This window comes from Oryctolagus cuniculus, chromosome 3, assembly GCF_051225735.1.
Source record: "Oryctolagus cuniculus isolate XC-2025 breed Fujian yellow rabbit chromosome 3, ASM5122573v1, whole genome shotgun sequence".
Lineage (NCBI taxonomy): Eukaryota > Metazoa > Chordata > Mammalia > Lagomorpha > Leporidae > Oryctolagus > Oryctolagus cuniculus.
The window spans coordinates 62,588,989-62,616,909 of NC_142869.1; the positions used below are offsets into that span (position 1 = coordinate 62,588,989).

Genomic DNA, 27,921 nt, shown 5'->3' on the forward strand with positions numbered 1-27,921 from the left:
GCAGTTAAACATGTGGGATTACATTAAGTTATTAACCCATTTTTATTTACCAGATCAAGGGCAATAGTTAAAATACTATATAGAGTTGCCACTTGTACAATTTTCTTATCCTTAAACACTGAATTAAAAATTTACTGAAAATAAAACATTTAGAAATTTTAACTATAAAAAATTATCTTAAATGATTAACTAAAATTCCAGAAATTATTTTAAAGTAAGAGGCATCTTCATGAAGGAACAACTATATTCTGAATTTGATTTTTATAACTTTTTTTTTATATAAACAACTCTATTACTCTTCTATAAAGTTGTATTTGTTAGCTTTTTGCTATTATAAGGAAATAGTAGTACTAGTACTTATGAAGAAAGGAGGATTTTGGGGTGGGGGTGCTCACAGTTTTGGAGGCTCAAACAGTCCAAGATCAGGCAGGTTCCATAGGTTTAGCTGTCTGTGAGGGTGGCAACGGCAATGGCACAGCATGTGCAGGAGAACACACGCATGGAAAACCAGGAAGCAGAAAGAAAGGAAGACACTTATCATTAGTATCTATGTGAGCTCGCCTTAAAAAGTCCAATTCCCTCATGGGGGCGCCCCCTAACCACCTAATCTAATGTAACCACTTTCCACAGGTGCCACCTTGGACAACGTAATTAGATTAAGATTCCAGCCATGATCTATTAACCATTAACATTAACCCACAAGATTCTGGGGACCGAGTCTTTACCACATGCACCTTTGGGAGATACCCACAGTAAAATCCACACTACAACAGAGGTAGATACTATTATTATCTCTACTGGGAAATGATGCCCAAATAGGTTTATTTTTATTGTTCCTTTTTAATTTGATTCATCAAAACAATTCTAGATAATTTAAGGAGGGTTTTCTGGCACAACTGCACTTTAAACATCAGTAAGGTATATTCATTTTTCATTTTATTTCATTCTCTTATGCCAAATATCAAAACAAGGGACTGCATGAAGTCTCACATACTTCTGCCCATCGACAGAACACTGAAAGCACCCATAAACCGTCTCCCTTTTTAAGTTCCCCATTCCGCAGAGTATGCAAGGCCCTTTTGGAATGTTGTGATTAAGCAAGTTAACTCGGATATGAGTTCCTTCTTTGAGTGAAATATCAGTCATGCTGAGAGGTTTGTCATAGTAGTCAGAAAAAAGGTCATCCAAGTAAAGCTGTGAACGAGAAATGGCATCCATCACTCTTCTATCTAAAAGGACAAAACAACAATGTATGTTAGAAGTCAAAAAATATATAACCCAAATTGCATTTATAAATATGTGAATATAAACTATCAGTCATGAAATAATTTGGCTTTTAAATTTATGTTTTCTTGACAGGATTACTGAATAGATAATCTCATGGGTTAATTCAGGGAGAAAAAGAAAGACATTTAAATACTCTTCAATGGACATACTTCTTTCAAACAGTATATTTCTCAATCTGTAGAGCAGTGCAAACGTGGCTGTTTCTTCTCTTTCAAATCCTCCTTTTGACACTGAAGTGACACAAAGGTCTATGAAAAAATTTTGAGAAGACATTATAGCATGAACAACTTATTTTACTAGGTATTTTATGGGAGCAGTGAATTCTAGCATATGCTATTCACTGTATTTTTTTTAAGTTAAATTTTATATATTTTTTGGAAAAGGTAACATACGCAGTACAAAATGACACACTGACACACCGCCCACACCCTACCCAGTCTTCCACCCCAGAGGCATTGTTAAGTGTCTTGTGTCTGTTTCCAGAAACATTCTGTGTATTTTAGAAACCTAAAGGAAAATGTATGTCTATAAAAATTTTAGGCCAAAATAGCTACACACAATATAAATATCTATAAAAACCTCTAAGAGATTATTCCATATCTGTATCAATAGGGCTATCTCATTCTTAATGGCTTCACAGTATTCTGTTGCACGGATGTACCATCATTTAACAAGTTTCCTTAAGGTTGTTTCCAATGTTTTGTTATCAGGATCTGAAGATCCTTGTATTTAAATCATTTCACATAAGTGTGAGTGTACCAAAAGAATAAGTTTCTAGAATTGGAAAAGCAAAAAATATGTACATTTTCAATTCTGAAAGATATGTTCACATCAGTTTGTACTCCTCCCAAAAAATCAGTGTAACTGTAAAAACCTCTGCCTGAAGTTTTCCTTATAGAATTTACTTGGCTTACAGTTTTATTTCTGGATTGCTTAACTTCTCCCACAGAATTTCAGAAACAAATAGAAACAGAACAAAAAATGTTTATAAATTATCATAGTTAGGGGACTCCCTTGTCTGGTCATCTGACAGCTGGCCAACTAATCTTAAAGACCTGTAACATGTAGAAATCTAAAGTGAGCTGCACTCAGGTACTATAAAAGATGACAATTTTGGAGAAAGTATTTGTACTTTATAAGGGAGGACTCATGCAGGTAAGCTGGGTCTATTATAGGTAAAAACTAAGCAAGAAAAGTTGTATTTGGGTCACTCTGGCATGGGTGTCCTGACACTTCAGGCTTGGTGTTATCTACCTACTCCTCAAAGACTATTAATTAGTAGGTCACTGATTATCTCCCCATGAAAGTCAAGGAACACTTTGTCAGTGGATTGTATGTTAGCTCTTATCTATAATTCTAAGTGGTTGGTGGGGAGTGTGTAGCCTTCAGTAAGAAGCAGGTAAGACAGATGGGGTAAGGAAGGGAAGAAAGGGCCTTTCCCAGCTACTTCACCCAAACAAAATTGACAATGCTGAAAACAGCACTTTTATAATTATTATACACACATATAAAGAGAGAAAGAGAGTTTACCATTAAATTATTCTTAAAAATATGTTTGTTTTTCAGGTATATCATTCACTCACCAAAGGCACCATCCAGGTAAATAAAGAGCTCAGAAACACTGAAAGCTATAGTTGTATGTGCTGGAAACACAATAGCTTTTTCTCTTCCCTTGGGATTCTGTTCATCCATAAAGTGAAACTATATTAAATAAGTAAATAAGATAACATTACTAAGGAGCAAAACATGGAGTGATAGCTTTTTGGAGAAACAAAACATCGACAGTCCTAGCCATGATAATAGCCATCAACCAACCAAACACCTCTCCAAGTAAACACCTCTAGAACCAGCTCTCCTTGAATTCAACTCTCAGACATCCAAGAGGTCCATTGCAGACTCCTGATCTACATTACAAAATGCCTCCTCACGTTTTCACTCATTTTGGTAGTAGAGCCCCTGGTAAGTGCTACCACAACAGGAATGCGCTCGGGAGCAGAAGCCTTTCTCTTTCAACTTCGACTCTCAGAAAGCAACTGTGGTTAAATTCTAGAGTTGACATTTTTATCCTAACCTATTGACCATTCCTAAACCTCCAGAATTTGCAGCAGCTTTCCAAAGCAAATAAACATCAATTTATCTTCCTAATCAAGTAAATATTTCACTTGTGCCCCCACATGATCCAGTGTTCATCAGAATTTTGTGAGCAGCTGAATATAAGTACTGAACAGAATTTTTATTTGCAAAGAAGTGAGAAGATGATCATTTAACCCCAAGTTTCTAATAACTGGCTTTAATCCAATCAAGCCATTTCTAGGTGGCACTGAACAAGATACAATCATGATTGAGAACAAAGTTTAACACAAATATTTAACATTGACTGAAGCATGTTTGCAATGATAATGTTAACTTGGAAAATCTATCTCACTACAAAATAGGCAGTTCAATTTTTAAAACTTCAAAGTATGAGGTTATTTATCACTTAAAGTCAAATAATTAAACTTAAATCCTCAATTTTTATTCTTAAAGACTGGCCTTGAATAGTAACAGAAGGGACTCCAATGTGCATATTATTTCACAAGCATTCGTGTTTTGTTTGCACTATATTGCATATTTAGAATCCAGTTCTCTTGGATTTTTTTTTTTTGAATACTCGAAACAAAGTCATGACTGTGCAAAATCCTTTACGACTGCAGCTCTTTCATCTCAACATTTGACAAAATACACAAGTCTCATTAGAAATGGAAGACTTTGAAAAATTCCCCATGGCAACTTTTTAGTACGTGAAGCCTGATGAACATGGTTTACCCGCATTGCTTCCCCTCGAATTCCAGCATGCACCGACAGAGAGCACTGTCGTGTGGTTCGAATGCTTTCCATAACCACACATAATACCGCCTTTCTGTTGCTCCTTGACTGACGGATCAAACTGTGATCAAAATTAATTTTTCTAAAATAAAGAAGAGACATTCACAAGACTGTTCAACACCAAATTACTTTTTAGCAAGTCTGGTATCATGTGATACATTCGCAAGCCATCTTAAATAAAGCAAGGCAGGCCTATCACAAATCAGAAAATACACCTAAGTGGGCTTTAATAATCTTAACTTTGCTTTCTATTTTTTTAGAACATGCTGACATATTAGCTACTTGTCACTACAACCAAAATACCTGAGAGAAGCCATTTATGAAGGACTGTCTGGCTCACAGTCTGGGAGGTTTCCAACCCATGATCAGGTAGGTCTCCCGAGTTCAGCCTCTAGTGAGGCCGGAGGATGGCAATAGCAGAACATGTGCAAAGGAACAACCACAGGCAAGCCAGGAGGCACAGAGAGTGGGTAGGACCAACACGGCTCTACAACACTCTCAGAACTACTTTCCACTGGTATGCCCCCAAGAAACTGGTACCTCCCACCACACCCACCTCCTAGACACCATACTTGAATTAGATCTCCACCCTTTTACTGCCACTACATCGTATGACTTTGGGATTTAACAATCTGCATGAGTTTGGGAGCCATATCCTATTCAGACCATATCATATGGAATGTTTCTTCTGTCTGTTGAGAGTCAAAGGGGATCTCAGTGTATTTATTGCAAGCAGATTCCTGCATTATTTCAATCTAATAATTTAGCAAATGTGTACAGAGCCAAAATGATATTGTAGAACAGTTAAAAATGTTGTTCAAGCCAAATGATTCTGGATATCTATTATTTCCCAATGTTTGGGTATACTACTAATTTGTAGCATTTCAAACTAATACATTATACTACTAAAATAAAACCCAAATATTTTAAGCAGTCTTTGTGGTTGACATTTACATAGTTAAAAATGAAAACATTGAAGTGTACAGGGATTATTATACTGACCGTGTAGTAATTTCCTTGAGTAATGTTGATACTTCTACTTCATGTTTGGTTACTACACCAAATGAAGCTTTTACAGCGATGGAATCTGACCCAGCAACATTAATCCCAACGTCGTTTACAATATGGTTCCCTCGCCTTCCATAGAGAGAAAGATCTGACTCATCTTCATAATTCAGTAACTGATAAGATGAAATGCCTTTACAAGAAGGAACATAGTATTTTTTAAATGTCTCAAACTCATTTTACATACATTGCATATATAAATAGGTAAGCAGGTTAATTTACAATTGAAGACTCAATTACCCAAGTGTTAATAAGAAAGATGACATTTCAAATGAGTATTAAAAGTAGCAATTCAATTAATTTTATAACAACAAGAAACAAATAGAATACTTTAAATGAACTTGAATTCTCTGATCAATCAATACAACTTGTTAACAAGATGCACTGCATAGTTAAAAGAAACACAAGCATTATAAGCAATAATTCCTCAGAATGTTACGATCTAGCTTTATTGTACATGTTCACAAATTGTAATGACTAAATAATCAAAAAGAAACATTACTTTCATTTCATTTGACCAATTAATACCTTCTAGATGAAGAAATACAATTATGTCCTATTTTAAGTTGAATTAGTTAATAACTTATAATTATCAGATCTGAAAATCATTTTGACCAGTAAGAGATGTAATAATACCATACAAACATTAAGGATTGGTCATCTTAATATTATTAAGACTATCATCATTAAAGTTTCTTTTATCAATGACAACATGCAAGCATTACTAATGAAAGTAGAATAGGTGACCTATGTTTAAGTTATTAATGATACAGCTAAGTGAGTATCACTCTCAAACATTTAAACTTACCAGCTGAAATTTCTCTGTCTCCTAGAAGAATATCTTTCAGTGTAAATGGTGTTGAGGTAAATTTATATCTAGGAAACAGAAAGCATCTCTTCTTTTTCACCACCAGACTTAAAGGCTGGTATTTGTCAGCTTCACTGAGGCTGGGAACGGGCACTAATCTCCCTCCATCTCCAACTTGCTTGACAAAGCTCTTGGTGGCAGCAGCAAACATATTAAAGCCAAAGCATCATCAGCTGCAAACCCCGGATAGCAAATCCATTTTCAAAGAAGAAAATCAGGCACACACTAAGCCTTGCTTGATCTTAAATAGAATTATACACGTTAAAAGTACAAAGCATGGTTTCCCCAAGTAGTTTCCCAGTGTACAATTCACAACACTGCCTCCCCTCGTGTGCTCAGGTAATGAATTATAGATCAACGATGTAAAACGATATACTGAGAGCAAGCCTAATTTGCACTGGCTGTTTATAGCATTAAAATACACACAGAAAAATAATTTTAAAATACTACCAATGTCCTTGATGAAAAACATTGTTGATAGTATTGCCAGTAGCAATGGGCCAATTATGAGTGAAGCATATAGCCAAGTAGGAAATCATGCACCTTAAGCACAAACATTTGTCCTGGATACTACCCACAATGGACCTGGTCCAAAGGGAATTCTTTCACAAGTCCACCATTTGGAGTTTGGCAACAGAAAAGGATTGTCTGGAATCTGTTAACAGGTCATTAAGCATTTATTTTCTTTTCTGCCTTGTTTTCAAAACCAAGTGTTAATACATCACCAACTATAGGAAAACAACTGGACGTGTAACTTTATACAACACTGAATTAAAGCCACATTACACACAAATAAAGGGACAACGGTCTCGTAGGCGGCTTCCGCTGAAGCCAGGAGCAGAGACCACATGCCTGAAATGGGAGTCCTGCCACATTTCGTTTAGTTTCATCATCGATACCCCAGTTACTCACTAAGGTCTTGGCTTGCTTTTACGGAAGGTTTTGTTTGTTTTTTGTGGATTTTTTTGTAGCCTTAAATGAACTTTAGACATAAATTCGAGTGTTGAAATGTTGGATTGCTAGAAGTGTTAGGTAGACCCTCATGTATTTTCAGATAATAGCTCTGTAGCCCTTACAATGATATTCATTCAAACGGAACTATTGGATAGTAATACAGAAGAGGTACAGGAAGGGAGGGAGAACAGGCTTAAACCTCCAAATAACAGAATTTTATTAAATCTTGGACATTCTTTTCGCCTGTTTTCGAGTACCCAGAATTTATCTGCAACTTTTAAAAATAATTAAAAATTACTTTTCATAATATCCTTTAGGCCGAATAGCGCATTGCGCAAACCAATCTTCCAGAACACACAGTAAGCACAAGCAGGCATTTCTGCAAGCGGCTAGCGAATCCCTGGAGAGGAGACACCTAACGTCGCTGCTTGCCAAGGTGGCGTACCCCACGCAAACGCCATTACGCTCCACACCACCGGCCTGCACAGACAGCGCAGGATGGGGCTCTGGTCCACAGAAGGAACCGGCTTTCAGCCGGCTCGCTCATCTCGCGACGAAAGCCTGGTGGACAGAGGAGCCCATACTCGGGCTGCTCAAGGCCCAGCTCGCAGCCCCCCGAGGCAGATGCACCCAACGGTCCCTACTTCCAGGCCTGGCTGTTTTGCACTCGAACTTTTGAAATCTTTCCTCCCCATCCCTCAAAAGGGCTGAGCTTCAGGCCTCACAGACCCTGAGCCCAGCCCGAACAAAGCCTTCTCTCCGGACAAGCAAACGCCTGCTTCTAAGGTTCAAAGAACTGCGACCACAGGGCCGGGTGCCCAAAGGCCGAGAGCCCCGGGAGCCGAAGGCGGGGTCGCAGGGGGCACCGGAAGGCAGCGGCAGGAGGAGGGGACGAGCCTGGAGGAGCCTCGGGAGCCCAAGGCAGGGGCACCGGCGGGAGCCGCGGAGGGAAGGGCCGGCTGGCTGGAGCGCCGGGGAGCGAGCCGGCAGGCAGCCCAGGCAGCCGGAGGGCGTGGCCGGCGCTGCCGTACCGAGGCCCCGCCCCCGCCCTCGCCCGCCCCCTTCGCAAGAGGGACGCAGGCGAGACGAGTAGGGGGAGGCGGCGGCGGTGGTGGCGGCGAGCTCGTCTCCGGCAGGACCCGCCGACCCGGGCAGCGAGGACGTCGCTCCGCACCGCTCCTTCTCCCGCCGCCCCTTCTCGCCATGTCCCAAAGCAGGCATCGCGCCGAGGCCCCGCCGCTGGAGCCCGAGGACAGCGGCACATTCAGGTCAGCGCCCGGGAAGCCGGGCCCGCGGGGCCACACGGCGGGGAGCAGCCATGGCAGCCCGGGAGCGGGGCGCGCCCCTCGGCGCCCGCGAGGCGGCCGGGCCTCCCGCGGCATGCTGGGAAAAGCCCCTTCCTGGCGCCCTCCCCGCCGCGGCCGTGGGCGTCGGTTCGGCCCCGCCCTCTCGGCGCGCCGGGCCGGGGTCTGCAGCGGGGTCCCTCGGTGCGCAGCGGCGGCGCGCGCGGGGTGGGCTTGGTCCTGAGAGGATGCGGCGCGGGTTCCCGCCCGGCCTCCTCCAGGTCTCCGCCGCCGATGACTGACGCAGCGGGCCGCGGCACAGGTGCGCCCTGGCCTGGCCGGCGTTGGCGCTGGCTGAGGCTGTGGCGTCCCGCCGGCCTCGACGATGCCCGTCGCAGCCGCAGCCCTCGCTGCTTCGGCATGCGAAGCACCTGTTTCTGATTTCTTGCAGTTTGGGGAAAATGATAACAGCTAAGCCAGGGAAAACGCCGATCCAGGTATTACACGAATACGGCATGAAGACCAAGAACATCCCGGTTTATGAATGCGAACGATCCGATGTGCAAATACGCGTGCCCACTTTCACCTTCAGAGTAACCGTGGGTGACATAACCTGCACAGGTCTGTATGCACAGTTAACCCCGGTGACCGTGCGGGTTGGCAGTCAACGCTCGGTGTTGCTTTTCGTTTTGGAAAAATGCGCCTTTTGCCAGAGACGGTCAAAGAGGAGCAGGCACTGAAACTGACACCTTGCGTCTCAGGTCATTCGGACTTTCCGAGTTTGTCTGCTTCTCTCGCGCCTCGGTTTGTCTTCCCCGGAGAGCAGGGCAGCTCAAAAATGAAAAAGTTATCCAGGCATCTTGCAAGAACCCACGCACATCTGGAAGCCTCCTACGGTTCCAGCAAGAGTTAGGAGGAAGTCATAGCTGGATCTGTAGGTGCTGTCGTGGTTCATACTTTGATTATAGCACAGGCCGGGAAGCAGGACCCCAGAATTTTCTGAGCACCCCTCTCTGGATTTATTTCCGACTTTTTGTCCATTGTCCCACTTTTGATTCCCTTATCCAAATGGAATAAGGACAGGCAGAAAGCACCCATACTATGTGGCATAGCAGTTTCCAGCTCCTGAAACTGTAAGATTGTATCCCCTTTTTATAAATTAAAAAAGGTTCAGAGAGGTGACAGGTAACATGCTTACAAAGAAGTTTGAGAATTCCTGCCCTTGCTTATTTTGGTCTGTGAGCCTGAGCAAATGGGAACAGGCTGCCCATGTGTAAATGTAGCCATATTTTTCTTATGTATCAGTTTAATTTCAAACATTAAACATAGGGAGGTTTGGAAGAATGCCAGTAAAAAAATTTGGTAGAAAGGCTGACGTTCCACCATCTGGTGATGTGAAGTCTTCTGTTTTATGTCCGTGGAGTCCTCTGTTTTCACTGAAGTCACTTTAAGAAAGTTCAGGCTGCTGTTTGTTGTTGTTGTTTGTTCGTTTTGCTTTTTTCTGTGTGAGGCAGATGGATCGTAGGCACTGGCTGGAAGGCTTGTCATGTGAACCAGAGGATCAAACCTTGCTTTACTACCGGAGATTAAAAACCCATGGCAGCCATTCTTCCTAAACCCTTTTTCCGCACTAGCCTGTCTTCCTGCGAGAGTTGCTCTCGCTCCACAGCTTCCAACACTTTGCAGAGGCTACCGTGAAATCCGTATCGTGAGCCCAGGCCCAGTGTCCGAGCGATGTGTCCGCCTGCGTTTGCTGGCATCTTTACTTGCATCATTCAGAAGCACCTTAGGGACTCTGTCCCAAGCTGAATCATCTATTTCTTCAAGCCCACGCCCCCTGCGTTAGTCTTTGTAAAGGCACTAAAATGACCCAGCTGCATCGTGGAGATCTGAGTTTGTCTCAACTGCTTCTCTTCCCCCTCCCTGTCTCCTAGATAGTCTGTTGGATCTGCTTCTGTCCTTCCCACTGCTAGCCGCTGTCATCTCTCCCTTGGATTCTAGGTATAGGTCCTTAGCTGCTCCTCTGTTCTGTCGGTGTCCTTTCCCACACAATAGCCAAGTACTCTAAGCAGTCAAATTCTTCCTCTTCATCCAGTGGTTCCCCTGCCATCCTCTAGATAAACAGATTTCTTAGCATAACTTACAACCTTGTGTCCTTTTTTTTTTTTTTTTTTAAGATTTATTTATTTATTTGAAAGGCAGAATTAGAGAAAGAGTGAGAGATCTTCCATTCACTGGTTCAGTCACCAAATGGCCACAATGGCTGGAGCTGGGCCAGTCTGAAGCCAGGAGCCAGAAGCTTCTCCCAGGTCTCCCATGTGGGTACAGGGGCCCATGCACTTGGGTCGTCCTCCTCCTCTGTCCCAGGCACACCTGCAGGTAGCTGGATCGGAAGTGGAGCAGCTGGGACTTGAGCTGGGATGCCAGTGTCGCAGGTGGCAGCTTTACCCACTGTGCCACAACGCCGGCTGTGCAACTTTCCTTCCTTTTTTTTTTTTTTCATTGATTTATTTTTTTTTTAATTTTATTTATTTATTTTTTTATTTTTTGACAGGCAGAGTGGACAGTGAGAGAGAGAAAGGTCTTCCTTTGCCATTGGTTCACCCTCCAATGGCCGCCACAGCCGCACTGCACTGATCCGATGGCAGGAGCCAGGTACTTATCCTGGTCTCCCATGGAGTGCAGGGCCCAAGGATGTGGGCCATCCTCTACTGCACTCCCTGGCCACAGCAGAGAGCTGGCCTGGAAGAGGGGCAACCGGGACAGAATCCGGCGCCCCGACCGGGACTAGAACCTGGTGTGCCGGCGCTGCAAGGCGGAGGATTAGCCTAGTGAGCTGCGGCGCTGGCCGCAACTTTCCTTCTTAAAATGAAGTCAGCTCACAGCATTGGTGTCGCCTGGGCATTTCTTTCTTTCTTTCTTTCTTTTTTTTTTTTTTTGGACAGGTAGAGTTGGATAGTGAGAGTGAGAGAGAGACAGAAAGGTCTTCCTTCCGTTGGTTCACTCCCCAAATGGCCACCACGGCCAGCGCTGCACCGATCTGAAGCCAGGAGCCAGGTACTTCCTCCTGGTCTCCACTGCAGGTGCAGGGCCCAAGCACTTGGGCCATCCTCCACTGCCCTCCCAGGCCACAGCAGAGAGCTAGACTGGAAGGGGAGCAACCGGGACTAGAACCCAGCGCCCATATGGGATGCTGGCACTGCAGACGGAGGATTAACCAAGTGAGCCGTGACGCCGGCCCCGCCTGGGCATTTTTTAGAAATGTAGGGTGTCAGGCCCATCTGGATGTAGGCAATCAGATTATATGATAACAAAATTCCTAGACAGTTCCTGTGCACATTAAAGTGCAAAAAACATGCATGTACAGCCCTTTTCTTTTTACCTGCTTCTGTGTGCTTCCCTGCAGCGAGCACTTAACGCTTGCTTTAACACGTACACCTCAGATGATTAACAAATCCTGCACCAAGCTGGCAGTTCTTGAGGGCAGGAACTCCTTTGTGTCCCTAATACCTGTGTTAGTGGAAAAATGAGGATGGTTTGTGTGTCCTCTGGCAGTTGAGGGTTTGAACTTAAAAGGAAAAAAGATTGAGTTTACCAAACCAAGTGTGATTGCTTGGTGAAATTTAGATACTAGTCTTATCAAAGGACCCCCTTTTCTACCAAAGTAAAGGATCCAGATGTTATGGAAAACACGTAACATAAGCTAGAACTCTGCACATTCCCAGCAGGTAGCCATGACCGCTTAGCCTTAACAGGGATTTGACCTAGTAGAAGATAGGCTGTCAGAATAAATTTGTGCACATTTTGCTGTCAAACAAGTGGTTTCTTTAAAGGCAACATCTTTTTGCAAGAGTTTCCTTTCTCCAGGAAAAGAGAAGAGTAAAATACTAAGTTGCATTTCTTTAGAAGGTGTGACATTGTATATTTAATTACCATTTTATGTGATAAACAAGTAATATAGAAATAATCAGGGTTTTTATACAGGTATGCATAAAATAAATACATAGAACTTAAAGTTGTAATATACTAGATTAACTTCACGTGGTAAATATCTTATTACCATGTATGTCTGTGTGCATGTAGCATATGTTCTTACTGCCTATGCATGTATATGTAAAACTTGTAGTGACTTTGTATTATGATATCTGTATAAGCCACACGTCTTTACAGGAAGTAAACCTATTTTTTTTTCAATCTTACTTCAGGTGAAGGTACAAGTAAGAAGCTGGCAAAACATAGAGCTGCAGAAGCTGCCATAAACATTTTGAAAGCCAATGCAAGTATTTGGTGAGCTAACTTTCTTTGTATTATGCAGCTCAAAAATACCATGGCTGAGGTAAGAAAAAATTTCAACATGCTCACAAAGGCAACAGAGTAAAAGTTAGTGTCTAAGCTCTCAAATTCGATTTCTCTGTGAAAACCTGCCATTCACTAAAGACAACTTGTGTTCAGTCAGACTCTCGTGAACCGGGTGTGACTTGTTTTCTTTTCCAGATGGGGTGCAACAGTAGAAAACCAGAGTGTTTCTCTGACAATGTTAATGTTAATATTCTGTGTTAAGATCGATTGTTTCTACACTGAAGAAAACAAGGTGTGAGGTGGAACAAGGTCAGCCATAAGTCCTCTTTTAGGGATTCTGATTTGGAAAAAAGAGGCAGAGATTTTCCTTGTTACAGACTGTATACCAAATACAAGAGAATGGTAATGGGATAGTAGTTTTTGACACATCTTTCCAAATTAAACATTTTTATCACTTTGAAGTGCTTTTCGGAAGAGTACCGTAGCATCTTACGTATCATGAAGTGGTGTCTTTTGGTTTCTCCTGGATACAGTGTGGAGCATGGCATGCCTTCAGGTCCTTCCCTACCTGCAGTCAAGTATCCTTGGGTACCACCTGGTGTAATATGCTCCTAGCTGACAGCTGAGCCCCTTGGACACATTTTGGATGAGCTTCTTGTTCCCCAAGTGTAGATTTTGAACTAGGGATGTATTTAGGTTCTCATGTAGTATTCTTTTTGTAAATCATTCTAAACTTTTTGGGTAGTTTGGAACTAACCAGTGACAAGGCAATCTTCCAGATAAGCACTTCCCCAACTCAAGCCTTGGATCTCCCAAGATGATGCTTGATTGTCTAGGGTCATGCATTACAATTGATTTATGCTAGCTTTCAAGACATGCCAAACGACATGGCAGGTGTTGGGTTCTCCTCCTGATGGTGATGGCCGTGCTATTTCTGTGCAGCCCAAAGGTCGCCCTAAGTGTTGAGCACATTGGTAGAAATGAGCGGACGGAGTGTCCTTTCTACACGTGGGCACTTCACTTTGTCAGCAAAAAAAGGCTAATAAACTTTACTGTATATTTGTGCTTCTTGACAGATAGAATGGGAATTACTAAGCTGTTATCAGGGGTAAAGTGGCCTTTCTCACTTCTCCATCACAATTATTTGGCTAGCCTCGGCATGCAGCATTGTAAGTGAATACTCCTGTCTCATCAGCCTATGTAAAGCTTGAAGTTCTGGCAGTAGCTTGAAATCTTGGCAGTTGGAAAAGAAACTTGAGGACGTGGCAATGGCTAAAGCTCATTTGTCATGGAAGAAGTGACTTTCCAATAGGCTAAGTGTTAGTAACCTTGGAATGCAGCTTATTCAGTGTTAGGAACCAATCTCCCAAGTAACTAGTGATTTCAAACTACTTTAAAGAGGTTGTTCTCTTTTTCCATAATGATAATCCCCACATGCTGAAGCCAGATCATGCAGGCCATCTGTTTCATGCAGGATATGTAATAATCTCTCTCTCTCCCATAGTTGCATGCATGAAAAACAAGTTATGAGCTATATTACATTGCCAGGCTAAATTTCCCAGCTCATTTTAGTCTTCCTTTGTTGTATATTTGTAACAATAGTATACTTTAATGTGTAATTTTATTGAGCAGCTATTACATACAGGATACCAAAAAGCATATGTAAGTAAGAAAGAAATAGACGCTATCACCAAGGAGCTTGCAGTCTGAACAGAGGAGACTTAGATAAGGGTGGAAAAATTACATGGATTTGTGTGAGCATTTAATTATGATAAAACAGTTTCCTTAAGGAAAGGTCAAACCAAATGTTAACAGTGACCCAAAGGAAGGAAAGATTGTGATCCATTAGGAAAAAAGGACAGGCTTTTTGGAAGGAAGTGACTCTTGAGATACACTTTACAGTGGGACAAATCAGATTCCCATAGAAGTTGTTGTGATTAAGGGCATTCCATGTAGAAGGAATGGCAAGAGCAGAGACATAGACGGTTAAGTGGAAAATTCTTGTCATTTGTTTAGAAATTTGTGAGAACTTGCTTTATTTTATAACATTTGGAAACATGTTTAGCTTTGCAGTTCCTGATCCTTTAATGCCTGACCCTTCCAAGCAACCAAAGAACCAGCTTAATCCTATTGGCTCATTACAGGCAAGTCATACAGTTTATCCATCAACGTTTTGCTTACTAGTCAGTTGATAATAAGCTAATAAGTTGATAGTATCAGAGTCTAAGGCAAGAAATTAATATTTAAAGATAAGATGGTGAAATATTTTGTTTTCCAGGTTATGGTAATTAGATATTACAAAGCTAACATGAAATTCATTTTCCTATTTATTTGTGTTTTGCATTTTCTTCCATATACAATGTCCTGCTGTGGTTTGTTTAATTCTCATTTGATATCAGTAGGACCTCAGTGAGCAAGGGTAGAGAGAATTTCATACATTAAACGTATTTCTTGTCATTCTTATGACAAACCTCTTTCTATTTCTGTTGAGTCAGAAGACTTCGGAGTCCAAATGGGGTATTCTAACCCAAGGAACATAGTTTGTTTATTTGCCCATTTTATACCTCCAAAATTATGTATATTCAGCTTTTATATATTATATATATAATATATATATTTAGCGTACAGAATATCCTTGCAAAGTATCCTTGTGGTCTGTTGAAACACTCCTCCCAACTCCCTCCCTTTCAGTATCCAGCCAATCCTTTGGTCTCTTTTTTTCTCTTGCTCTTTGAGTTTCTCATTAGTTTTTCTTCACTTTCTGTCTATAACTTGGTCCAAGTTTGTTTACTCTCTGTGCTCCTCATCTGCTGTTGATGAGGACAGTAGTTAGAAAGGTTGGAAGCCTGGGGCCAGGAGGGGAGAGGTGTTGGGAACTGATGGTGGTGAGAGCTGTAGGTGTCTTCTCTGGTGTGCTCAAAGAGCATGGTAGTAGCCTGTCTTTCTGGTGAACTCTTAGTTCACTGTGGCTGAATGGAGGAATGCCATTCAAGCATAGTACTGTTCATTTTTGATGTTGTGATATAAAGATAAAAATACAGGTATATCTATGCAAAATATAGGGTCTTTCTTAATTTTTCAGTTGAAGCATGTCATTATTTTCAAATATAGAAATGGGAATCAAAATCAAGAAGAAATACAAGTTCTGTGATTGAGTCATTGCACAGTTAAAATTACAATTAAAGCTCTCCTCTCGATTTTATAGGAATTGGCCATTCATCATGGTTGGAGACTTCCCGAATACACCCTTTCCCAGGAGGGAGGACCTGCCCATAAGAGGGAGTACACCACAATTTGCAGGCTAGAGTCATTTATGGAAACTGGTACTTATTTCTTACAATTAAAAACGTGCAATATTTTCAGGTGTTGAGAGACTATAGACACTTGTGTTGTATTATCTTTTCAAATATCTTCATAGGGAAAAAATTGATATACTCCTTCTGCCTCTGGTTTTCTGAGGCTGAACTTGCTTATGAATATTTACCATATGACCACTTGATACTTATTAATTTGGTATTTTTAAAAAGTCACAGGAAGTGAATGTAAAGACAAATAATTGACTCTGAACTTCAATCTTTATCAACTTAGTCATGACTTAAAAATACATTTCAGAGAAGAATATATAGTAAATCTCCTGGAGTATAACATAAATTCTAGAAAATAGGAAGACAAGAGTAAGATTACATTTGAAAATGAGATTAATAAGAGGATAGATGTCAAAAAATTATAATGTAATGAAAACAAAGTAGAAATGATCTCTTTTAAATGTAGCAGCTTCCATGTTGTAGAGGATAAACTGTGAGGAAAAAAAGCAGTCACTTAAAAAAATAATGGTGATAATTTCTCTGTAAAAACTTTTTTGGCATGTTCATGTCATTTTTAAAATGACTTAAAAGGGAATTTCACCTTAACTAAATTCTGGTTTCAATTAAGTGACAGCTGCTTGCCCTTGAATGTTGCTGTGAGCCAATGCTGAAACTGCTGGGTCAGAAGTAGGAACCTCAGGCTTCTGCTCCTCATGCAGTCCTTGATTTGCAAGGTTAAGCGAATTACTTAACCCTTCTGGGCCTCATTTTTTAAGTATATAAAGCAAAACCATGGTAGTAGACATCTATGGTGTCTTTCAATTGCAGCATCTCCTATGCCCTTCTTTGTCATAATAATGAAATCCCACATAGTCGTCAGTTACAGATCATAGCAGGAAATAGACTCTGAAAAATAGGGTTGTAATTCCAGTATATTTTATAAGTATATATTATAAATCTGAATAATTGGCCAGAATTAAACCAACTACTGTTCCTTAAAGGTAGCCTTAGGACAGTATAACTATTAAAGAAAAACCAAAATACAGTATATGTATCTGTTAAAGAAAAATGTTTAAGAAATGCTTTCAAAAATATAGAATTATTAACAATATAAAGTACAATAAAGATGTCAAGTCAGTACAAAAATAGCATATAAAAGCCATGAGGTTGTTGTCTGATGAAACATTTGATCACCCTCTATGGACAATAATTTCTTTTCTAAATCTACCATTTCTTTTTCTTTATTCAGGAAAGGGGGCATCAAAAAAACAAGCCAAGAGAAATGCTGCCGAGAAATTTCTTGCCAAATTTAGTAATATTTCTCCAGAGAACCACATTTCTTTAGTGAGTAACAATCAGACAGCTATGTTAATGTGATTAAGCATCTCTCGCTGTAGGAAACCTTTTTTGATTTCTTGCAACTAAAAAAAAAATCTCTTCCTTGTTCAGTTACACTCTGCCCCAATTTTAGCTGCTTCCTCTGTGTGAGCCAAGGTTTCAGGGGTCACAGGTATAGGGTTTGGAGAGGCAAATCCAGAATAAGAGGAAATCTGAAGATGATAGAACAGTAGTGCCGTTTTTTTGCCTTTGAAGTCACAGCCCATTCCCATCCTTTTGTTCATTCATTTATCCACTCAGCAAACACTAAGTAAGTTGATCATGTATACTAAACTGGGATGCAGTGAATTAGCAACTTGTGCCCCTAAGCAGTTCATAGGCCACTGAGAGGGAGGAGAGAAAGCTAGGCTGGTCCTTCCCGCTGGTGGTGTGGCAGTGTAAGAGGTGTCCACTGAAGGCAGGGCGTTTGAGGAAGGTCTGCAGGAAGAAGAAATGTCTAAGCCGAGAGCCGTAGGACAAGCGTGGGGAGGAGAGTTGTGGAAAGAAGCAAGCGTGTGCAGAGCAACAGCATGCGCAGTCGAGGACCCTTCAGAGTCTGGTGTGTCTAACGCATGGCACTGGACGGAGGGAGTCTCACGGTGAAGCCGGGAAGAGAAAGAGGGCCTGCTTCTGGCAGGAAATGGAACTTAATCCTGAGGGCAGTACAAAGTCATGAAAGAATTTTAATCCGGGACATTTGGAATCTGATTTGTACGTCAGAAAGGAGATCACTTGTGTGCCGCACAGTGTGGAAATGACTGTCAGGATCAGAAGGACCTGCGAGAGTGCTGACACGGAAAGAGCAGTGAAGGCTTACCCCAAGGTTGTAGCCGAAAATGGAAGTGGTCAATTTAAACATTATTCAGAAAACTGACGTGAAGGCCATGGGAATTGATTGGATGTGAGGAGTAAGGAACAGGGAAGAAAAATATTTTTAGCTTGGCCACTGAGCAGATGGCACCATTCAATAGTAATGGGAACCCAGAAGATCATTTGAACCAAATGTAGGGCATTTCATTGGAAGTGCCTGTGGCATATACAAGTAGAGGCCATAAATAGGCAGCTGGGAGCATACCAGAGCTTATGAGGTTGGGTCATACACACCACGGGTACCTTGAGACTGATCATCTGGATAGTTGTGAGGGTACCTCAGCAAGTTCATGGAAAATACATAATATAAGAAAACTTCATGGACTGCAACATGTTTTGCACCAAAATAAACTTGCCTTTTAATTCCATTTTCCCACTCACTCTTTATAGTACTCTCATATGTCTTAAATGCATTATCTGTGAGAAATGTATTAGGCGGGAAATGGTAAGGTACCCTCACTGAGCTTAAGGTAAAATGAGGCTTCCTTCTGTATATGACAAAAATGAAAACTATACAAGTGAGCACCATAATTTTGGTTTGGCTTTTTTGATATAAAAATATAAAATATTGAATTACTTGTTTTTAAACCTGGATCAGAGATAACACCAAAATCACAAAGCACAGATAGGTTTACGTTGAATCTAATCTTCAAGGAAGAGGTAATTCCTCAAGCTGTTTAAACTCTTCAGGATATACATAAAAAGCAAGAGAAACTTCTGAGTTTATTCTCCAAAACTGACATAACATGAACCCAAAACCTGGTGATAGCAATTTCCAATCAAAAAATTATGAATAAATCCCTCTTACAGTGAAACAACTTCATAAGATACTCAGTAGAACATTAAATGAAATATGTACCTAGACAAATAAGGTTTATTTCACAAATGCAAAGATATTTCAGGGGTAGCATATTTGTTACTAATTAACCACATTAATGGAGAAACATACAGTCTTTTCAGTGTATGCCAAAAAATGTAGTAAACTCAACAACTATTACTAATAAAAATTTCAAAACAATCATAATCACAATTTTTCATATTATTTCTGTTACTATCAGAAATAAAACAAGGATGCCCACAAATGCCAATTTTATTTAACCTTGTTCATGAAGAACCAACCAATGAAATTAGGCCAGAGAAAATAAGAAGTTTGAAATGAAGAGGATATAAAAATGATTATTAACTGCAGATGATATGATTGTATCCGTGTATAAAGCTCTACAGAAGAACTACCAGAAAAAAAAAAAAAATTCAACCAGGTATCTGTTCATGAGACTAAAATATAAAATCAATAGCTTTCATATGTTGCTTGAAGTTATGAAGGTGACAACCAGAATGATTAAAAATAGAATGCTAAAAACTGCTTCTTGAAAGGGAACTGAAGGTGAGGAGCAGGCAGGGCAAGGAGCTGTTGCTTTTATCCTGTTGCACTGCGTAATATTTGGCTGTATCTGTGTCCTAGCTTAACAAACAAAACTTAACAAAGCTTGACAACATTGATCATTTTACAGAAAAGTAGAAAATCTGTCCTGAAAAGGTGTTTATAAAGAACAAGAGCTGGAATCAGGATCCCATTTTCAGTAGTAGAATAGGGGGTAGTATCTCTCAGAATAAACTTAAATGTGCAAGACCCATGTGAGAAGAACTTTAAAATTACTGAGGGATTTACTGAGTAAGTGTAAAGCTGGCTGTTTAATTGTCCATAGAGAGACTTCTATTATAAATATTAGGAGTATTCAAGAAATTTGTGGAAAGAAAAGCTAATGTGTGTTTTCATGAACTTTCTGAGCCCTGTCTTATAAAAAAAAAAAAAAAAAGGTAAATCTCAAAATCTACCAAAGTTTATTTTGTACCTTGATACGGCTGTAATAAGCCCTCAAGAATAGGCACAAAAACTAAAAAACGAAAAGTATGGAGGAATGGGGTTCTGCCCTATCAGAGAATCAAACATACTATAAGACTACTCATTAAAGCATAGCACTCATTAAAACAGGAATAGGCAGAGGAGAGAATAAAAGAACCCAAGCATAGATGCTGACCCATATAGGAACATAGTATAAGGCAACTGAGATTTCAGATCAGTGAGGAAGAGCACTGATTATTTAAAAACAATGTAGAAACAACTTAGCCACATTGCAAGAGGACAGGGAGATGTATATATATGGTTGTATGTGTATGACTTACTTAAGTTGCTGCCTTATTCCTTATACCAAAATAAATTTCAGATGGATCAAAATTTGAACATAAAAATTAAAATTGTATAAGGATTAGAAAACTTGGAATAGCTTTCCTTTGAGGAAAAAAAAAAAGCATGTGGAAGGCCTTTTTAAGCATAACTTAAAACCTAGAAGCTTGATTAAAATACTCCTAAATTTGACTACATACAACCTACACAGGCAAAATATCTGTAAATAAAATTGAGGGTAAAAACAAAGAAGAAATCATTTTCAATACATGACTATAAAAGGGATGTTTTCAGTGCCATGTATAGAAAACTCTTCCACATCAATAAAAAGGACATCCTTTGGGCCAATGTTGTGGCACAGTGGGTTAAGCCACCACCTGCGATGCTGCCATCCCAAATAAGTGCCAGTTCTACCCTGGGCTGCCCTGCTTCGTACCCAGCTTCCTGCTCATGTGCCTGGGAAAGGAGTGGAGGATTGTCCTTGGGCCCTTGCCATTCACATGGGAGATCTAGAATGAGTTCCCTGGCTCTTGGCTTTCAGCCTGGCCTAGACTAGCAGATACAGCCATTGGGTGACCCAGCAGACAGATCTCTCTTGTCTCTCCCTTTCTTTCTGTAACTTTCCCTTTCAAATAAATAACTCTTAAAAAAAAAAAAAAGAAGAAGAAGAAGAAACACAAATGATTGAAGAAAAAAAGAAAAGGAAAAAATAAGATTTTTTTCTTTATAGATTGGCAAAAATTACAAAATTTGATGGTACCTGCTATTGGGGAAGATGTGAAAAAAATTAGCACCCTCCAAGACAGTTGGTGGGAATATAAATTGGTTCAGAAACCAGTTTGTAAGTATTTATCAAAATTATACATTATTTTTAACTGAGTAGTTCCACTTCTTGAAATATTCTACAGAGAAATATCTACAGATCCACAAGTATTTATTATTTTACTATTAATATAAAACATAAATAACAATAAATTTATATATTATATATAATAATAAAATAATAAAGTATTATTATTTTACTATTGTTAGTAAAAGCAAGAAGCCAGAAACAACCAAACCCATAGTTAGAGGCTAGTAAGACAGATATGGTGCTGCAAAATGAGCAGCAATATGAGAGAAGTGAACCAGATGTAGAAGTGTAAGCTATCATTTTGTTTAAGAGGATGGCATGTGTGTTTGTGTTTGCATATTCATAAAACATTTATACTGAAGAAAAGCTTAACAGCACTACCTCTGAGAGCACAACAGATGTCTTCTGGAAAGGTGTGCTAAGGGAGAGAGAGAGAGAGAGAGAGAGTAGTTTTGTGCCATCTGAGTGAATAATGATTAAATATTTTTTCACAAATTTCTGATCAACAAATTAAATTTTAATTTAGTGAATTTAACAAAATTTAACACAAATTGTGTACATAGACAGCCCTATGATCTTTTGAAAATCCATTCACCTCTGTCATGTTCATTAAAATAATACAAGGGTAGTTGACCTCAGAAGTTTTTATTAATGTCATAGGAAAGTGCTTTGAGAACCATAGACCAACAAAGAAATAGAAGAATTCCAAGAACAGAGATGAAAGGGGAAGGATGTAGGCAAGAACCCAGTGGGGTGTGGGGATCTAAGTCTGGTAAGAACTTTCTGACATCCTACCATTCATTGAAAGGACTTAGTCTTCTCAAACCCAGCTTGCACATTTCTTTAGTTTTCTTTCATTTTCTTTTTTTTTGCTTTTTAGCAATCAATTACAGTGATTGATACTTAAAAAGCCATAAAGATAAGAAACTTGTTTCTTATATGTTGATTTATAAGTTGTTCCATTAAGCAGATTGAATTATTTATATATTTACTTATGGTGGTCTCCGAATATCTTAGGCCTGTTAATGTGATGGTCAGAAAAATTTGAGAAACTTTGTACTACGTAAAAATATTTCTAAGCCCTTACAGTGTATTGTTGTTTCTGCCTCTTTTTAAATACTGTATCCGTTAAATGTCTGCACTTGTTGTCTAGTTTAAATTGCAAAGTTAACCAAATGGTATCTGTAAGCATTAAATGTGAGTGTTTATGAAGTACTTTTCATTATACCGGTGCTGGTGTTGGAACCCCATCTTGGTAAAGAGGCTAAATATTCATCTTTGTTTTTCAGACCAATGTAGTAGGACATTCTTTAGGATGTACTTGGCACTCCTTGAGGAATTCCCCTGGTGAAAAGATCAACTTACTGAAGAGAAGTCTCCTGAGTCTCCCAAATACAGATTATATCCAGCTGCTCAGTGACATTGCCAAAGAACAAGGTTTTAATATCACATATTTGGACATAGGTATGGAGGTTTTCTTTGACTTTTCCCAAGATATGTTCCCTTTGAACATACAATTGAGAAACAATTTTATGTTTGTCTAACTATCTATATGAGTATACTTCAAGTTTGTGGAAAAATGGGGTTAAAAGATAAATCTGTTTTGGAGAAACAATGAAGTCTGTCCATAATGGTATATGTACTTGATATGTCTCAGTGTTTTGGACAGTAATAATAGTTAACATCTATGCAGTTGTGGTAAAAACAACTACAGATCCACAGGGTTTGACTGTGTGCAGGCACTGTTCTCAGGAAACTACATGTATCTGCACACTCTGAAGTAAGTTGTTGTTATCCTTATCTATAATTGAAGAAAACAAGGCATATAAAGACTGCCCAAGGTAACAAAGCTAGTCAGCAGGAACCAGGACTGGGGAGGAGGCCCAGCAGATAACCTGATATTAAACCAGCCCTAATGGGCAGCTTAGCAAAAGAAAAGGCACTCACATTTCTAGCACAAGTTCCAAGTGTATAGGATGACTGCATACCCAGTTCTGGGAGGCAGGTAGAGGTCAGTCAGTTTGGAGCTTTGTCCCTCTCACTTTAGCCCTTAATTATTTAGATAAATACAGACAGATAAGAAAGCACATCATTGCGGATTTTCTTTTCATTCAGTTTATAAAGCTAATTAGTTGTGTGTGCGTGTGTATGTGTGTACTTGGTATCTTTATTTAACATCAGTATGATGTATGAAGAATTTGATTTCCTATTCCAACCTCAGTGAGATGTGGTGACCTAGCTTCTCAGGGCTACTAGTATTGGGAGAATAGGGTCTTTAGGATCTAAAAGAACTTCTGGTATTCTCTGCTGCTTTGGCATTGAATGATGAATCAAGTGTAATATCTTAATCAGCAGAGAATGAAGCAGAACCTGGGTAGTGCAGATTAGTGGTCAGAACAGGTGGCTGATGAGAAACCATTCCTTCAATAAACATTTGTTAGTGTCTACAGTTTGTTCAGAGTTTGGGATTCAGATCCTTAATAGGGCTATGGAAGATAGAGAATTTAGGAAAAGAAGGTAACTTGAGATGAATTTTTAGATTATATTTTAATGATACCTTTGAAACATTTTCTACCAATTTTAAGAACCAAATAGTTCTTGTAAATATAGAACAACAGTCCCAAACCAGTCTGTTTATTTGGTTAGCTTCTATGCAGTTAGCTGTTCTTTATACCAGAAGTTCTTTTACCTAGGAGATAAGCATTTGGCACAGTGGTGGAGACACCACTGGTAACACCTACATCCTGTAATGGAGTGCCTGGGTTCAAGTCCTGGCTGTGCTCCCAGTTACAGCTTCCTCCTAATGTGCACCATGGGGTTCTACAGGTGATGGCTCAAATAGTTGGGTTCCTGCCCCTCCACATGGGAGACCCGGATTGGGTTCTTAACTCCTGGCTTTGGCCTGGCATAGCCTCAGCTATTACAGGCATTGCCTGTGTGAACCAGCAGATGGGAAATCCCTGTCTCCATCTCTGTCTGTCTGTTTGCCTGTCTGTCTCTCTGTGTCTATCTCTATAAAATAAAATGATTTTAATTGTTTAAAAAGAACCTAGATATTCTCTAATGAAAATATGCATACAGATGACCCATAAGCATGTGAAAAGATGTTCAACATCATTAGTCAATAGGGAAATACAAATCAAAACAACAAGGAGGGACCACCACTTCACACCCTCTAGGATGGCTAGAATCAAGGAAATGGAAAGTAGCGAGTGTTGGCAACAGATGTAAAGAAAGTGGAACCTCATATGTTACTGGTAAGAATGTAAAATGGTTCAGCTACCATGGAAAACATTTTTTGGCTCCTCAAATGAATTGCCATATGACCTCACAACTCTACTCCTAGGCAAATACCCCAAGCACAGAAAACTGGTATTCAAACAAATACCTGTAGACACACATTCATAGCAGGACTATTCAAGAGCCAAAGGGAAACAGCCCAAATGTCCATCAACAAATGAGTAACAAACTGTGGAGTATACTTATGATGGAGTAGTATTCAGCCCTAAAAAGGAATGAAGTTCTGATATGTGCTACAGCATGTTGACCCTCCACCCCCCCCACCCCGAAAAACAAATTATGCCAAGTGACGAAAGCCAGACACAAAAGATTATGTAATGGATTAATCCTTAGAGACAGAAAACAGATGGGTAGTTGCCAGGGACTGGAGGAATGGGAAATAGGAAGTAACTGCTTAGTGATGTCAAGGTTTTTTCTTGGGGAGATGAAAATATTTTGGGAATGGATAGAAGTGGTGATTGACTAATGCTGTGATTATACAAAATGTCCTTGAATTGGTTGATTGCTTATTAGGGGACCTGGGGCTCGTTTGAGGCTAAAGCTCAGAGTCAGAAATGGTCTGCATTCCCCTTGTGGGTGGCAGGCACCCAACTACTTGCGCCATCACCTGTTGCTTCCCACGGTGCACATTAGCAGGAAGCTGGAGTCAGGAGCCAGAGGTGGGCATCTCTACTGGTGTCCCAGTCAACAGACTGAACACATATCCCTGAATTGTTCATTTTCAGGTGGTTACTTTTATGTAGATGCTAAACTAGGAGGACTCTTCACTCATCAAACAATCCCATTGTATATGGATAATTGTACTACATCAACTAGCTAAAATAATATTTACTCAATATAACATTAAATCCTATCCCACCTGTTCCTTCCTCTTCGCCTTTACCCATTTCAGCCTTCTTCAGTTAGAGTGACTCATCACTCATCAGATGATGATAATAAGATCATTTGTTTCGTGGGTTCATGTTGTGTTGTTTTTTGTGTGTTTTTTGTTTGTTTGTTTGTTTTGTTTTGTTTTTTGACAGGCAGAGTGGACAGTGAGAGACAGAGACAGAGAGAAAGGTCTTCCTTTGCCGTTGGTTCACCCTCCAATGGCCGCCGTGGCCAGCGCACTGCGCTGATCTGAAGCCAAGAGCCAGGTGCTTCTCCTGGTCTCCCATGGGGTGCAGGGCCCAAGCACTTGGGCCATCCTCCACTGCACTCCCGGGCCACAGCAGAGAGCTGGCCTGGAAGAGGGGCAACCGGGACAGAATCTGGTGCCCCGATTGGGACTAGAACCTGGTGTGCCGGCACCGCAAGGCGGAGGATTAGCCTAGTGAGCCACAGCGCCGGCTCGGTTCATGTTGTTTTTAAACCAGCATAATTTATTTACAATGTACACTGAAAAGTAGACCGTGCGCAGATGTGAAGGCACAAGGGAGGTCTTGCCCTGAACCAGGTGCATACTGAAAATGACTTCCTAGTGGAAAATACTTTCACTGTTCTCTAGAGAAAGGTTCTTTCCCTTTTAAGAAAGTGGCTGTGGTTCAGTATTTTGCAAACATTGGCTGACTACATTAGAACTGCCTGATAGCTTTTTTCAATGTAGGAATCAGCCACCTGCCACTCCAACCCTGTATTTCCAAGTCGTCTACAGTGAAAATGGAATGCTTGTGTTTCTTTAAAGCTCCTCCAGGTGATTCTGAGCACAGTGTGCTTGAGAATCCTGCTTCAGCTGAGCAGGTGTTTTGCTTGTATGTGCGTGATAAAGATGATGAGCAGGTAGTGTACATGGATGCTTAAAGAATAATACTGTGTTGTTTTCACAAGAGGTCTGTTTATACATACTTGGTGTTAATCATCGTGTTTGAATGTATCATTACAGAAGAACTGAGTGCCAATGGACACTACCAATGTCTGGCTGAACTGTCTACCAGTCCCATCACAGTCTGCCATGGCTCGGGCATCTCCTGTGGCAATGCACAAAGTGATGCAGCTCACAACGCTTTGCAGTATCTAAAGATAATAGCAGAAAGAAAGTAAACCTGGGGCAACTCGGGAAATCCTTCAGCACTACACAGAAAGTTCCTCCCTCAGCCCTCCCCGAGTGAAACATTTATTGTAATGTTTGAGTTTTTGTGCTGTTTCTAAATCTCTTCATAGGTCCCATCAACACTCCAGATTTAATTATCTCCTGGTAGTCATCATTCAGGTCTTTTTAATGGCTTCAACTTTGTATTGGTATATTGTATTTATAAACTTTGTACCATAAGGCAGAGTGTAGCACCCATTTTACAGTGCCATGCACATAGGAGGAAGAAACTGCATGTTTGACGATGATGATGATGAGAATGATGTTGATGATGATGAAATAAAACAGTGCTAGCGACCGGCTTTCTTACTGGTGCTTCAGCTCTTCTTTGCCTAGGGCTTCAGAAACGGGATTGTAAGGAATCCCTTTAGAATAAGAGTGTCAAGGGACTGCACAACAGTCTTTATTGGATGTGATTGTTGAAAATCAGGGAACTGATTAGTCTGCTGTGTATTTGGACCTATGTAATAAAGAGCTGTTGTTACAATGGGGGTTCGTTCGTTTTGTGAGTGGGACTTAGTAGCCCTTATTCATTCTAGCTATTCTTGTAACATTTGAATGTGAATATTCTGTTACTTACAAATTTCTAGTTTACTTCTGAAAGTCAAAGTTACAAATATATACTTGATAAATCATGTCCTTATTTTCTCTAAGCATATGCATTGTTAGATTTCTTTGCCTTAACCATTAGCAGATGCGTTCACAGTTGAAAAAGCATTTGTAGAATTAGAAAGAAACATTTCCAGTTCACTCAGTTGAGTTACAAGAATGTTCCAGGCAAAGCAATGAGTGCTTAAAAGATTAGCAAGTCCCACACACCAATTTTAATCTCACTGCCTAGGTTTCCACAGACCATCCTGTAGCACCTTATGTCTTCCCATCTGTCAGTGCCAGCTTTGTAAATCAGATGGAAGCCTCTTTGTGTTCAGAGCTCAGGGAAAGCCACAAACAGGAAGCAAGCTGAGTGATGAAGGTAGGTTTTGATCATCTTGAGTTATTAATCCAGAAGGAAGTATGTAACAGGTATTTTTCCATCTAGGAAAAACCCTTTGAGAATCATAAAACTACATAATATACCTGTACATAAAAAGTGGATTTAAAATTCTAAAGAGCACTTTACATCATTGTGGAATTTTTTTTTTTTCTTAAATATTGTAAAGAAGTTTAGGGCCTTTTTTTGTTTGTTTTGGTGAGGTTAAAGAATAGACTGGAAACAAAGTTTAAGCATAAGCGGTCTTGTGGGTCATTCACTAAAAGACTAACGTTTGGTTTTTGTGATGGCTCGGGAAGGGCACCATGAACTCACTCTCCAGATGACATGAGACTTCTGCATGGTGGTGTG

General features: G+C 40.2%; 2 protein-coding genes across 13 annotated transcripts in view; one reads left to right on the forward strand and one right to left on the reverse strand.

Annotated features, from left to right (window-relative positions):
- Window positions 1–919: 919 nt before the first annotated feature.
- Window positions 920–27,921, reverse strand: part of PJVK (pejvakin) — a 55,524-nt gene continuing 28,522 nt past the window's right edge. Inside the window, exons 1-6 of one of the 2 annotated variants that reach the window (XM_002712314.6) lie at window positions 6,026–7,768; window positions 5,155–5,350; window positions 4,093–4,234; window positions 2,871–2,988; window positions 1,437–1,535; window positions 920–1,229 (exon numbers count right to left, since the gene is read on the reverse strand). In XM_002712314.6, coding sequence (XP_002712360.3) covers window positions 937–1,229; window positions 1,437–1,535; window positions 2,871–2,988; window positions 4,093–4,234; window positions 5,155–5,350; window positions 6,026–6,236 — 1,059 coding nt within the window. In that variant the 5' untranslated portion in view covers window positions 6,237–7,768 and the 3' untranslated portion in view covers window positions 920–936. Of the gene's footprint in view, window positions 1,230–1,436; window positions 1,536–2,870; window positions 2,989–4,092; window positions 4,235–5,154; window positions 5,351–6,025; window positions 7,769–27,921 lie in introns of those variants that run through there. The other variant, XM_089328070.1, reaches the window with a different exon arrangement.
- Window positions 8,025–27,066, forward strand: PRKRA (protein activator of interferon induced protein kinase EIF2AK2). Of its 11 annotated transcripts, XR_016230755.1 has the most exons (11): window positions 8,026–8,307; window positions 8,774–8,943; window positions 12,528–12,609; window positions 14,687–14,765; window positions 15,827–15,944; window positions 17,176–17,270; window positions 19,232–19,432; window positions 21,089–21,199; window positions 21,872–21,983; window positions 22,501–22,675; window positions 26,373–27,066. XR_016230755.1 is itself a non-coding variant. In XM_008258792.4 (8 exons), the coding sequence occupies exons 1-8, from the start codon at window positions 8,243–8,245 to the stop codon at window positions 26,528–26,530; spliced, it is 942 nt and encodes a 313-aa protein (XP_008257014.2). In that variant the 5' UTR covers window positions 8,025–8,242; the 3' UTR covers window positions 26,531–27,066. The 11 variants fall into 11 exon arrangements, 5 of the variants coding, with proteins under 5 accessions (XP_008257014.2, XP_069926690.1, XP_089184198.1 ...); XR_016230754.1 differs by lacking the exon at window positions 21,872–21,983; XR_016230757.1 differs by lacking the exons at window positions 8,026–8,307; window positions 21,872–21,983 and adding an exon at window positions 8,499–8,644.